The 13,209-nt window shown below is 33.7% G+C and overlaps 1 protein-coding gene across 2 annotated transcripts in view; it reads right to left on the bottom strand.

Moving 5' to 3' along the window:
• Positions 1-13,209, bottom strand: part of LOC123710178 (mucin-5AC) — a 73,094-nt gene that overhangs the window by 19,578 nt on the left and 40,307 nt on the right. Inside the window, exons 11-19 of one of the 2 annotated variants that reach the window (XM_045661932.1) lie at positions 12,274-12,353; positions 11,559-11,681; positions 10,553-10,776; positions 9,672-9,771; positions 9,059-9,197; positions 8,793-8,906; positions 7,945-8,166; positions 7,443-7,592; positions 6,654-7,014 (exon numbers count right to left, since the gene is read on the bottom strand). In XM_045661932.1, the coding sequence (XP_045517888.1) occupies positions 6,654-7,014; positions 7,443-7,592; positions 7,945-8,166; positions 8,793-8,906; positions 9,059-9,197; positions 9,672-9,771; positions 10,553-10,776; positions 11,559-11,681; positions 12,274-12,353 (1,513 nt within the window). The remainder of the gene's footprint in view (positions 1-6,653; positions 7,015-7,442; positions 7,593-7,944; positions 8,167-8,792; positions 8,907-9,058; positions 9,198-9,671; positions 9,772-10,552; positions 10,777-11,558; positions 11,682-12,273; positions 12,354-13,209) is intronic. The other variant, XM_045661933.1, reaches the window with a different exon arrangement.

The raw sequence follows: 13,209 nt of genomic DNA, 5'->3' as shown, positions 1-13,209 counted from the left end.
GGCTTAGTTGCTAACGCATAAACCGAAAACTGATGCCCGGTGTATTATTTCGGAATGGAAGATCCGTTTCACGCAAAACTTGTCAAAGTGCATATAAAAAATTATCAATTAAACGCATACACAATTATTTCATTACTTTCTTTCTTACTATCTTAATCACATCGTATTCGTGGTTAGCAAGAGACGGCCACAGCACTTTGACATTTAATTACGAGTCCATTGTGATGCTACTACATTAGCGCCATCTGTTTTTGGCGTTAAAAACCAGGGAATTAATACGTTTAATTAGTAAGTAAGTTACAATACGCCCGTAAAAGCCCTAATAAGACAGTCAGAATGTCTCTAAAACTTGATTATTACCCATAAAATTTCTTAGAAGTTGGTATAAAATGTGAAAACTAAAATTCTTGTATTACAAAATTCTGATGACATCGCGTGAGAAACACGTTGTCATGGAAACGAGTCACGTTGAAACCTCGGAGCTTCACTTTCAAACGACATTACTATATCTCTATAATTGTATTTTATTGTTATCTAATCTATCAGACGACAGATAACTTTTAAACTTTGCCCATTCACGTCATTCAAAAAAATTAATATATTTTAATAACAAATGATTTCCACGAATATGATGGTTTGATTTCATAGTTGTCCTGTCTTATTTACTTAGATGCAATGTACCTATATTAATACAAATTTGTTGCGTATATTCTGTAGCTTTTACTATTGGATATACACTGGATATTTTTCAATGTACCTAGCACGAACTATGACTTCCATATGTCAAAACTATGACTGGACTCCTACCCTGTCATTCTTAGGACCTCGAGCTAAGCGTTAAATGTGGCTGCCGCATAAGATTTCACATACGGGAGCAGAACTAAAAGCTAACTTGCGAACATTGAATATATATATATATATATATATTCATGTATTTACAAAGTATGTCGTTGTGACGAAGTATGAAATCAATTAATATAGAAATATAAAATGTGTCTCACATAACTTAGCTATCCATATTTTCGATTGCAGAAATATGTAATTGGTATGTGGTACAAATTACAATAATAATATTAAAAAATGACATAACATATATTTATTATTTTTATGTTATATATTTTTCAGCAATAGTAATGAGGGCAGAGATTAATTGAGATACCCGGATTTATATTGTTTTATTAGATACCATAGGTACCCTTATATATATAAAGTAATATAAAGATGAACATTTCACGTTGCCTCACATCAACACCATTTGTTGCATACTGAGTTTTGTATGACTTGTCTAAGTTATCGCGGAATATGCTTAAAAGGTGTATTAAGAATATCAGCCGAATTACTAAGTTAAATGTTTATTATTTTTTTCCTTTCGTAAATTTTTGAACGTTTTTGTATTTATAATATGTATTCCATATTTGGCTGCTTCTTTAGTATATTTGTTTTTTGTATGTATTTTTTGTTAACTGTTGGATTATGATTACCTACATGACAACTACACGATGAAATGTTTAATTTTTCAATTGATATTTTTCTGTGAAATTTAGGAAATAAAACGTATGTAGTTTCGAAGTCACATTTTTTTTATTAACGCAAGTATTACACGTTTTAAGAAAACCACTTAAACGGACATGTGCAATGAATGTATTACATTATTTACTTAACTCAAAGGTTTTTTGCATTACGATAATCATTAATTTTATTTTAATAAAACAAATATGTGTACAGCGCAGAAAAACTATATAGTTATAATATTTTCATTACGTTCATTTTTTTCTAATATTTTCACAGCTGTATCAGCTTCATTAACTGTTAAAATATAGTACGATTTTTTGTTTTGAATCTAACCGTAAATTAGAATCTTTGATAATTATTTCCTTTTGAAGCGTATTCTAAGTAGTTAGTAAAGAATCACTTACCTTTATTAATAAATCCAATATTCTTTCACTAAGTTTCTTTCAGAACTTAAATCAATTCCGTTAAAAAAACAAAACTATTTCTAATACTAAAAATAACGTGGAGTGGTTTTCAAAATGTTTATTACAAATTCTTATATATGGAGTTACAATAAGATTACATAATCCCGATTCTTTTATATACATGGTAACAAATTTAATCATAATTCTAAAAAATTAAATATTCTTATACGTAACATAAACTAAATCGTTTGAAAATCTTCTAACCAAAACGGACTTACACAATATACAATATTTTTGGTAAGAAAAACTTTCTTTAAAATTATTAAGTTAAAGCTATAATCTCTATGTGTGACTACAATCAAACCAATCCTATATGTACACGTTACTGGAAATAAACTTTACAATTCCAACGATAGAAAAATAATTTGTCTGTATTGAAGCATTTTTAAAGCACCCCACGATATATCTGCCTTATAAATAATTCAGTCAAAACGTATGAAAATTAGTTTAATTGTCTCCGTCGGTAGTAGAAGGCGTGGTTAGTCTTCGCGGAATAAACCCAGGTCGGATGGGCCTTATTGGCTTTACTAATGGACGTCTGTCAGTCGTTGACCTTGGAGTTTCAGTTGAAAAACTTCTCAAGGTTTTAGTTGTACTCGTTTTCCTAACATCTATAGGTACGTTTTGTGCCCTATTGTGCCCAGAGAAACGTGTTTTGCTGGGAGCAAATGGGGCTTTTGTTGTGGTTGTGCTGTTTTTCCTGCCACTTCTCACTGGAATATACTTTGTAATATTGGATGGTCTTATTATTGGCCGCTTAGGGAAGTACTTAGATCTTTTAGCATCTAGAGGAAATATTTTAGTGGTGGTTATTTCTTCTGTAACTGCTTCGGATGTGGGATTTTCAGTGATTGTCGTTAGAACAGCTTCAGTTGTAGGGGCTTGAGTGTCCGGTGATGTTGATTCTGTTCTTGATAGAAGGTCTAAAAGAGGGCTTGTGCTGGGATTTTGTGTCGATGTAGAGGTAGGAACTGATAAAGTTGAACTTTCTGTTGAACTACTACTACTACTACTGAGTATTTCAGATGATGATAGGACTGAAACATATACTGGATATTTTACAGTTGCATCATCTTTTACTGAAGATCCTTTTAATTCCTGTCCATTTGCAAATGTTGATATACTTCTTCCAGTTTCAGATTTTAAAACTTGTAATTTAACAATATTAGGCTCCTCTTTTTGTGTTGGAACAGATGAGGAGTAAACAACAAATGGTTGATTATGATTTTCACTAATTTTTATAGGGTTTTCAGTCTTAAAAAGACCTTCTAATGATAAAGTTGAAGGATCTGCTACAACGGTGCGGGATGTAATAACTTCAAATTTTTTAGCAGGTTTATTTTGTTTATTTTGTTCGTTCTCATAAGCAGCTGGAATAAACTGCCAATTAAGGTGACTATCTTCTTCCTCTGGATTTTCTTTCTTTTTATCGTCGTTAATGTAGGACAAAAAGTCATCTTCGCTAATATGTTCTTCTAGAGGCTTTCTTTTATCTAAGATCCTTTTTTCTGGTGTTGATATCCTATTGACGTGTCTATAAGCTTCATTCATACTTTCGGATGCCACAAGATTTTCTTTGTGGGTGTCTGAATAATCAAATAAAGCTCTAGCATTTCGGGCCTCGTCTATACGAATAGGGTTATCAGGAGGATTGTCTACGGGATACACGTGTCCTAGTCTTGTCAAATAAATTGGGATTTCATCTTCTACTATTTTTATAAGACTAAATCTACTAACTTCACCGATTTTGTCAACAGTTGGTTTCTTTTCAATCATCAATTTACCCTCTTCAATGAGTGTAGATTCATTTTTTTTATTTAATCTATGTTTTTCAGATTTAGATGAGACTTCAACGACTCTGCTAATAGAAAACAGTTTATCAAATTGCGTTTTAACAATGGGGGATACTTGAGGTATATTTGTTGTAATTTCCGTTAAACTTTCAGTGGTAGTGATTTCATTTAAATTTAATTTATTAGTAACTAGACTTTCGGTTTCTGTCTCTTTATTTGTGGCAGCTTCCGTTTGGGTATTTATGTAAGAATTATCATTCGTAGTTGGATAGTTTGTTGTATATTCTAAGTAGTCATCAGTACTATTATCAATTTCCATCTCTGATGTAGCGGTTTCGTATTCCATAACATTTGTGGTATGTATATTGTCAAGTTTTATATTATCCAATAATGTCGTAGCAGTTTCTGTGATGGATAAATAATCATCGTCAGTATTTATTGTAGTGGGATTCGTTTCAGGAACTGCAGAAACAGTGCTTGTAAGGACAGGTAAAGTTGGTTTAGACACGTTTACAATGCTTGAAATGTTCGTTTTTTGTATATTATAACCAACCGGAACATTTTGTACTCTTTTCTTGGTTATATCTACTGGTTTATTGGCCACTCGACTAAGAGTTTTATTTTGGCTACCAACGCCTACAATTCTAGGTAATTCTGTTGTTGATGTAGACGTCCTAAAAGTATTGGAATTCACTACTCGAGGCTTAAAGAAAGGTTTCCTTGTCGAAGGTATAAAACTATTTACAGGACTCTCTTCATCGTAATTTTCGCCTTCATCTGCTTCTTCTTCTTCTTGTCTATCATCATTTTCATTGTCTTCATATTCTTCAGAATCTGGTTTTCTGGTGAAAAGTTGACTTGGTGGCACAAATACTAAAGGACTCTCAGGTTCTTCATCTAAAAGCTCTTCATCGGAATATTCCTCCTCTTCTTCCTCGTCTTGATATTTAGGAGTAGTCCTAGCTGTTGGGAATGTCCTCCTTGTAAAAGGTCTCGAGAATAAAGGCCGTTTTGTTGATGGTCTTCTAAATGAGTTCGGTCTTTCCACAGTTGAAGGACTTGTATAAGCTCCTGGATTAAATTTTCGACTAAAAGTTCTACTACTAGATGGTATTGACTCTGTTGTAGAAGTAAACAATTTTTTAGTGGGTCTATACGGTAATCTTGATCGGGATGTAGATGACAACAGCTGTGGCGTTGGACTAACTGTTGTGATGTCATAATTTATAGATTTTGAGTCGATAGTTGTTGCTTCTGTGCTGGCTTCATTGTTTTCAGAAACTTCTTTATCGTCATCTGATTCCAACGTCGTAATATTTTTTGGGATATTGTTGGCCACATTACTATTCGATTTTATTGTATCATCATTAATACTTAAGGGAGCATCCAAATTAACCTCACTATTCTCTTCTGAAGATTGTTTTACTTGTGAAGATGGAATGTGACTTTTATCTTCTACATTATCACTGTTAAAAGGGTCATCAGATATTTCAATTGTTTTATCTTCCTCTATGACGACAACATTCGATTTTTCATTGGCATTTTCTGCTTCTTCATTACTTATGTCATGGAAATCATTCTCTATTGCTAATATATTCTTCTCTTCAAAAGTATTGACATCGGTTTCTGGTTCTTGTTCTTTCTTAGTGTTTATTTTGACTAAATCAGTTAAAATATGTTCCGTGATAATTTCATCGTCAAACGTTGTTGTTTCTAGATTTTCTTCAGGTAAGACAGTAGTACTTGATTTTGTCTTTTCACCATAGTTTTGTAAATTAGGAGAAACATCCTTGAACCCTGCATTTACAATATTAATGTTTTGAGGTTTTATTTCATCCTCTTCCTCGATTGGCTTGATTTTCTTTCGGATAATTTTTCTAATTCTAGTTGTGGGTATGGTGACTGAAACCGTCGCTTCGTTAGTTGTTGTAGAAGTTGTTGGGCGCCTACGTATTATTCTAAATTTTCTTTTTCCCGTTTCATCAATCAAAGATTCATTAATAAGACCATTGTCAGTATTTCCAAATTTTTTGATGGTAACTCGAGATTTTAAAGGTGTTCTAGTTGTTTCATTGGGTTCGTCATAATCGTGGTCATGTTCTTTTTCTTCTATAGCTGTTTCTGAAAGTGCTATATCGTCTATATTTTCCACAATATCGTCCTCATTTAATAGATTTTCTGGGACAGCTGTAGAAACTCGGCTGTTGAATGGAAGTCTTCTTGCCTGAATTATCGGTGTAGATCCTATTCTTGGTCGATTGAAAGCTTGACGAGCACGATTTCTAGATTGAATGTTACTCTCAGAAAGTTTAAGTGTAGGAGCATTTGTACTTGGCCTAGCGAAAGGTCGAGGTGTTAACCTGGCAAAAGCAGGTCTCCTTTGATTTATAGGCGACTGTGTGACAAGTGTCTGACTCAATGATTCTGTTGTAATGGAAAATCTTCCCCTTCCTCTAGGTAATACGCTTGGCCTCCTCTCATCAACGGTAGCTGCTGAAACATCACTATCCTCTATTTTGGCAGAAACAGTTGTCAGTCTATTTAGTGGCTTTGGGTCATCGTCAGCACCTACAACATCTTTATCATCTAAGTCTATTGGCGTTAATGATAACACTTCATCTCTTGTTAACTGCGGCCTAAACTGTCCCCTTTGCACTTGGGTAGCAGCGGCTGGAACTGTATCATCGGTTGCTTGCCTCGTTTGGAACTTACTTCTAAACCTCCGGATTTGGACATTTCTATTTGGCTTACTCTCAACTTCGCGACTATCAGGCGTAGTTGACCGAACTTTTCTAATTTCATTAACTTCTTGTGAGTCAGATATATCGTTGGGTTGAGATTGTGGTTTACGGCGGCGTATAAAAGAGTAGTTTTTAGAACTTACCTGCGTTGTTGTAGCCGCAGTTGTTGTGGTTGGTGAAGTAGAGCCACGTCTACGTAGAATGTTGCGACGTGTTGTTGCCGGGGCAACTGTTGTTGTCGTTAAAATTGTCGTGGTTGTTTCAGGTTCATTTGATACCGTTGTTTGAATTTGTTCTGTCTCTTCACTTGGACTAGGTGCGTTTAACAACGATGATATTTGTACTGACAGTACAGTCGTTGGCTCTGGGCTGTTAATTTCTTCTGGTGCGACTGTCGTAGATCGAGTTCGAATTATTGACGAGTATTGGGGTTGTAATGAAGGTGAAGATATTTCTCTTTCTAGTGCAGTTTCTTGTGATTCAACTTGTTCAGACTGTTGATATCTACAAAAATATGACGTATATGACAATCATAATAATCCTCGTACATGTTAAATGGAATATTTTAAGGTATACTTAAGAGCAATAGTAAACTATTAAAATCGGAATACATCGCGAGGAAACCGGCTTGCCTTAGACCCAAAAGAGTCGACGGCGTGTGTTAGGCATAGGAGACTGATCAGCTACTTGCCTATTAGATTGACAAATGATCATCTGAGAAATCTGAGGCCCAGACCTAATACGATTGTAGCACCACCGATTTATTTTTATTGTTTTATTTAGAGAATGCGTACCAAAAACATTTGATCATTATATCCATATTCCATAGGATTAGGAGAAGACAGGCTCGTTAACAACCACAACCACACCAGGAACCAAGCGTAAAAGACTCTACCTCTCTATAAAATAAAATAAAAAAGGCAGATACTTACTGTACTGTAGAAGGCTCCTCGGTAGTAGGTCTACTCCTCCTAATAGTAACATACTCTGGAGTAGTAGTGCGTCTAACGTTCGCAATATCAATAGAGCCAGCTGTCTCCGATACAGATATTACGGGATCTCGATCAAAAAGTGCGTTTCTGCTGAAAAATTTAAAGTTTAGAGAATTTTTTTACATTAAATTTGACAAAAGATAATGTGACTTTACATGAATTACAATCTAGCCTTTGTAATAACTATGGCGAATAAGTAATATTATGTTGTTTAGTTAAACCAAATTTGCTCAAAGCTATCGAATCCCTACGAAGTTCTAGTAAATCATACGCTAAACTCAAGAAGTTAGTAGGGTAGAGGTAAGGATGATGACCTTCTATGATATATTTTTATTATACCACGATGCATTGACTATGTCTCGAGAGAGACACTGAATTGTTAAAAAAAATATTACAAGTTTTTACATATAACTTGTGTCTACGATAACTATAATCATCTCACCTATATGGCGCTGTATCCGCTGAATCACTGACAGTAGTTGGTCGAGGTCTTCTGATATTAACGTATTGCAACGGCTTAGAGGTACCGAAACTGCTTACGGACTCCAAGATCTTAGCCCGCACTGGTTCCTGGACTTCTTCAGAGCCTGATTCGTCTTCCTCCAAGCTTTCCAGAGGTTCTGGAGTAGACGATGCTTGTCTTGCCCGGTTTATTGTGACATATCTGTTAAATGATAGAAAAACTATTAATATACTGTAGACATTGATCTATTTAGTTTGTCCTTAAGGAGTCTCGAACAAAAACTGAGCCGCAAAACTGTAATACTAAGTGTTATGACCGAAGTAATGTGACAAACACGTTTATCGAGAATTTCCGTCAAATGTGTATAAGACCGTATACACGTTTGTGTATTTATAATATACAAGTAAATCTGTAATTTATATACAAATTTACAATTCCAAATAAAAATGTGTGTGACTTTGTGATAAAATATCACATCATTAAAATATATTATTACGTTATCAAATTAATATTAATTATGTTTCACGTATGTCACGTTTCAATCATTAACATAGTACATTGAGTCGATTTAGAAAGATTTTTTTGTGAATTGTTATAAACCTTGATTGCCATACTAAGGGTGTTTTTTTATACAATTTCAGATAAATTTTTGTTACAGCCAATTTCTCCATTTGTCTACTTCGACAGATGTCTATTCCCGTTGGCTCAAAATTATTTATGTTTTTGTGAACGAATAAGGACATTTCTAAAATATACATACAGGAAAGAGATTTGTATGTATAAAGGATAATAAAAAAATTAAATTAACTACTAAAATGATGACTTACTGTGGTCTATCCTTTTTGTATGACTTTTCCCGTTCGGCAGAAGGTTCAATACCGGCATTTTGAGGACCACTACGACTGTTTTGAGTTCCGCTTTCCAACAAGTTGTTGCCATACCTAAAAATCAAACCGTCGTGTAGAAAAATAGTAACCCTATGGTAGTTTAATTATACGTGGCTGGACAATAATTGTTTAAAATATTTTGAAAATAAATATAGTTCTTATTTAAAAAGAGCAAAAAAAATGTCTGCTTTATATGTTCTACATACTTGCTCTTTCCTCTTGCCCGTTCTAACACCTTCTGGTAAAGTTTCTTGTTGAAGTTAGCTGGCGTGGTTGTGACCACTCCATCAGGACTTACACCGGTTTCTGAAAGACGGAGATGCTTCTCCAATTGTTCTACTCCTCCTGAAAATTTCTAATATTAATGATTTATACTTGACTTATAATACACATATAAACCAGATGTCCTAGATTCGATTCCCAGGAAAATAATAAATACTTCGTACAGCCACTGAAGGCACATCATTAAATTAGTACGTCCTGTGAACTGGAGGAATTAGATGTGGCCCCTATAAAAAATCCTGACATATTCATTCAATGATATAAACAGTATATTTTTTCACTCATATGATGTTAAGTGATACCGCCACCCATGTACACTCCTCAATGCCAAAGGACTCGCGAGTGCGTTGCCGGCCTTTGAGGCACGCTCTTTCTTTCTCTATAGTATACTTAAATTGGAAGTATTTATCAATCTTTAAAATTCACGAAGTTATCCATGTCATCCATTTCTTTAATTTTATCGCTTCTGTAGTGACGACAGTTAGAGAAAATCTAATAACGACTAATTATCAAGGTCATTAAAAACTATTGACTTACCAACTTTCTTAATAAGGTCAATCAACTCCTTAATAACCTTCGGGTCTTCAGCATCTTCATCTGTTATATCTTCTTCCTCAGAGACATCTTCTTCGCTAATCTGTTAAGCACAATTAAAGAGTCGTGAATAAATGAGAATGCCCCAAAGAATGCGTCTGTTGAAGTGTAATTTTTCCGGACACTAACCTTTCGTTTTTTTAATAGTTAATTTTTAAACATCGACGAGAACTAAAGTGATTTACGTAAATTGTTAACCGGTTAAATTATTAAACTTTATTGTGTTATCATCACCTTCATTTCAATGCGCGCTAATAAAATGAGAACCACCTGTCAATAAAATAATGTTTAATAGACGAGAAAACCTGTCAAAAATCTCTTTGCTAATCTTTTTAACCGTCTTTATTATTTTATAGGATAATTGCAAGGAGTTGGAACACACCCGCGACATTGAATAATACATTATAATAGAAAATAATCGTTTAGAATTTTATCAGTAATAACTAAATCAGTGGCGCTACGACATTTTTAGGTTTGGGCCTTCTGTATTTATTTTATGATCATTTGTTAATCTAACTCCTGTGCGTAATGTTTTACATGTCTGCGTCGTCAACTGTTTGGGTCTAACGCAAGGCAAGGTTTCCTCACAATGTTTTCCTGCACTGTTCGAGCGATTGTTAATTGCAAACCTACGATCTCAGGGAAAAGAGGGACACTAAAGCCACTAGGCCAATACTGCTCATTTTATCAGTAATAGGCATAGATAGGAGCAAGATTAAAGAACTAATATTTTGAGATCGGATTTCTCTCGGCTCTACATAACTTCACTTGTGAAATCTGTTATGATTATACAAATATAGGTCCTGAAGAAATTGAATACTTACGGGTTCTGGAGTAGTTGTAGTTGATGATCTGAACAATAAAGAGCTTCTAGACGTAAGTCTGATCGGTCGTCTAGTCGTTGTTGTTGTCGTTGTCAGTGTTGTTGTAGTCGTAGATGGCTTAGTGGTCAAAGTCGTGGGCGCTTTAGTTGTCGAAGCCGGCTTCGGCTTACAGAGAACATTGCGAGCAAAGTCACAGGAGTCCGCTGCTTTGTTGAAATAGAGACCTGAAATTGATTTTTTGTCTTTATTGACGTAAGAATATTAAGGTCTTTTGTCTCATTTTTTATAATAATAATCATAATTTATTTGCAAGAATATGGTACAAAAAGAATTATAATATTTTACTCAAATAATCATTATCATCATAATAGAATATATTATTCCAAATGAAGTACAAGTTATTTTTTTAAAAACACTAGTAGAAAGATCTTTGAATATTTTTGAAATTATTATAAAACTGAATAGTTGAATGAAAGTGATTTTTTAAAAAATATTATCTCATAATGTCTTCTAACTTCTATCGAAATACAGTTTCTAGTGTTACCACGCTGTTAATTATTACAATTTAATAAATTATTTAATTCTAATAAAATATTTTTTAAGAATTATAAAAGAAAAGATTCGTGTCTATGTTAGTTCGAACTGTTCTGAGAAGAACACGTTCGCACCCTTCGACGGTTGCGCGCAGAAAAGGACAACTTTTTGCCGCGCCTCGATTTTATCGTCTACGCACCCTTCGCATCTTGGTACCACATGTTACCACTAGTGGCCAGTGTACGATAACTTTTGTATATAAATCTACAGTTTTTAAAAATTAAACACATTCCACATTCCATCTTCACCTCTTCTCTACGAATTATTAGGAAGTTTTATTTTAACCAATCAACCTAAAACCAAAACACCCTAAAAATGTTTTATATATAACACATGCTATATTTTTTTAAACATTAAATAAAACCGTCTGAAGCAGAGATAGGACGCTAATTAGTGTAATGAAGAATGTTACCTGAAGGACATGTAAATTGATGAGCAACAATTCCAAGGTCTGATGGTCCTGAGTCCAAACACCAGAAGTACTTCTTGCAGTCACGAGGGTGTGGGAAGAATCCTTCGTCGGTACATTTAAAGTCTGGAATATTTCAATTTAAATGAGAAAGTGAAAACTAAGATTCAACTAACATTAAAAAGAACAGAACTCTATGTTTCTTTTGTTCACAGATACACATTTTGACTGGAATTAAATAGGTTTTTAAATAAACGAAATTCTTTGTTGTTATGACAGATATTTATACGTATTATTATTATTATACATTGTTTTTTTACTGTTTGTACAATGTATAATACGCAACCTGATGGTTACGGTTTAACGCTATACCCGGAAACCAGCTAAGAAGTTATTCCTTGTTTAGAAACTGGAGCCGGCCAGTGCTAGACTGGCTAGGTTGGAGAAAGAGCCTCCACAAATTATCAACAACCACAGTCACATAGACCAAACTTTTTAAATTTGGTTTAATTTTCTATTTTTTTTATTATTATTATTAATTCTATGTAGGTTAAGCAATTGTTAATACTGTATATTTCTGAGTTGGAATTAAAAATTGTATTACGCAGGTTAGATATAGAAGGGGTAGGGGGGGAAGGGATATTTACGGTAGTCGGCACGTTTCGCCTTACACTTTTAAGATTTATTGTAAATAGGATTAACAAAATATGAAGCTTACCAGATCCTGGATCAGGTGTTGTCGGGGGTTCAGGCGTATTGTTCCAAGCTGGAGTTGAACTTTGTACATTTTTTGGTTTCCTAAAACAACACAAAGTTTTATGATCAATAGATGTAAATACATTTTTACGTCTCTTTTATGATGCTGGTAATCTGGTAGATCCTAAACTATTATCATTTTTCCAGTAATTGCATTAAGAATATATGTTTATTACACGTCTGATGTGTTTGGGATGACAACTCAAAAACATATATTTAAACAAAATATAATTATGTATAAATCAATTATGGGTACAAATCCTGCAAATATAATACGTATATAATATTTCTTTGATTTTTAAAAATAAATGATTTTTGAAATTGAGTAAAATAGTACTTTCGATACTTTCTATGATTGTCTCGGTTTAATGTCTTTTCTTATAAATATATTATAAGTATATATATAATCTTACTAAGAAATAAATTACTGCTGGATTTAAAAAAATTAACCGTAATTAAAGCAAAGAATATTAGACATTCGGTGTTGATCCCACGCAACCGCCGCGTGGCTCTGTGGGCTGAACCTTCTTATATGTATAAGATGTTTTAAAATGATGTCTGTTATTAAATATAATGTAAAAAAAACTTAAGTCATGACAGAAATACGGCTGGTACAAAATTTATCGAAATAGTGTGGGGACTAGTCCCTGAGTAACTAGATTACAATTATTCCCTGGTACATACTTCACGTTTCAAACAGTTTTGTAAAGAAATAGTCTTAGGGTATTGTTCACGATGTATGGATAACGTAACAAATAGCTATGCAACACATAAATTATTTGGAAGATAAAAGTTCCGAAGAGGAAGAAGACACTTCGTGTTTCATAGGACTCATAACTTATGATGGACTTTATGTGACGAATAGCGCTATCAGTTGTGAAACTCAACATTGTTTATC

The sequence above is a fragment of the Pieris brassicae genome, chromosome 5 (genome assembly GCF_905147105.1).
Source record: "Pieris brassicae chromosome 5, ilPieBrab1.1, whole genome shotgun sequence".
Taxonomy (NCBI): domain Eukaryota; kingdom Metazoa; phylum Arthropoda; class Insecta; order Lepidoptera; family Pieridae; genus Pieris; species Pieris brassicae.
Note: the sequence above shows the minus strand (reverse complement) of the source record. Positions and strands in the feature narration are given on the sequence as shown.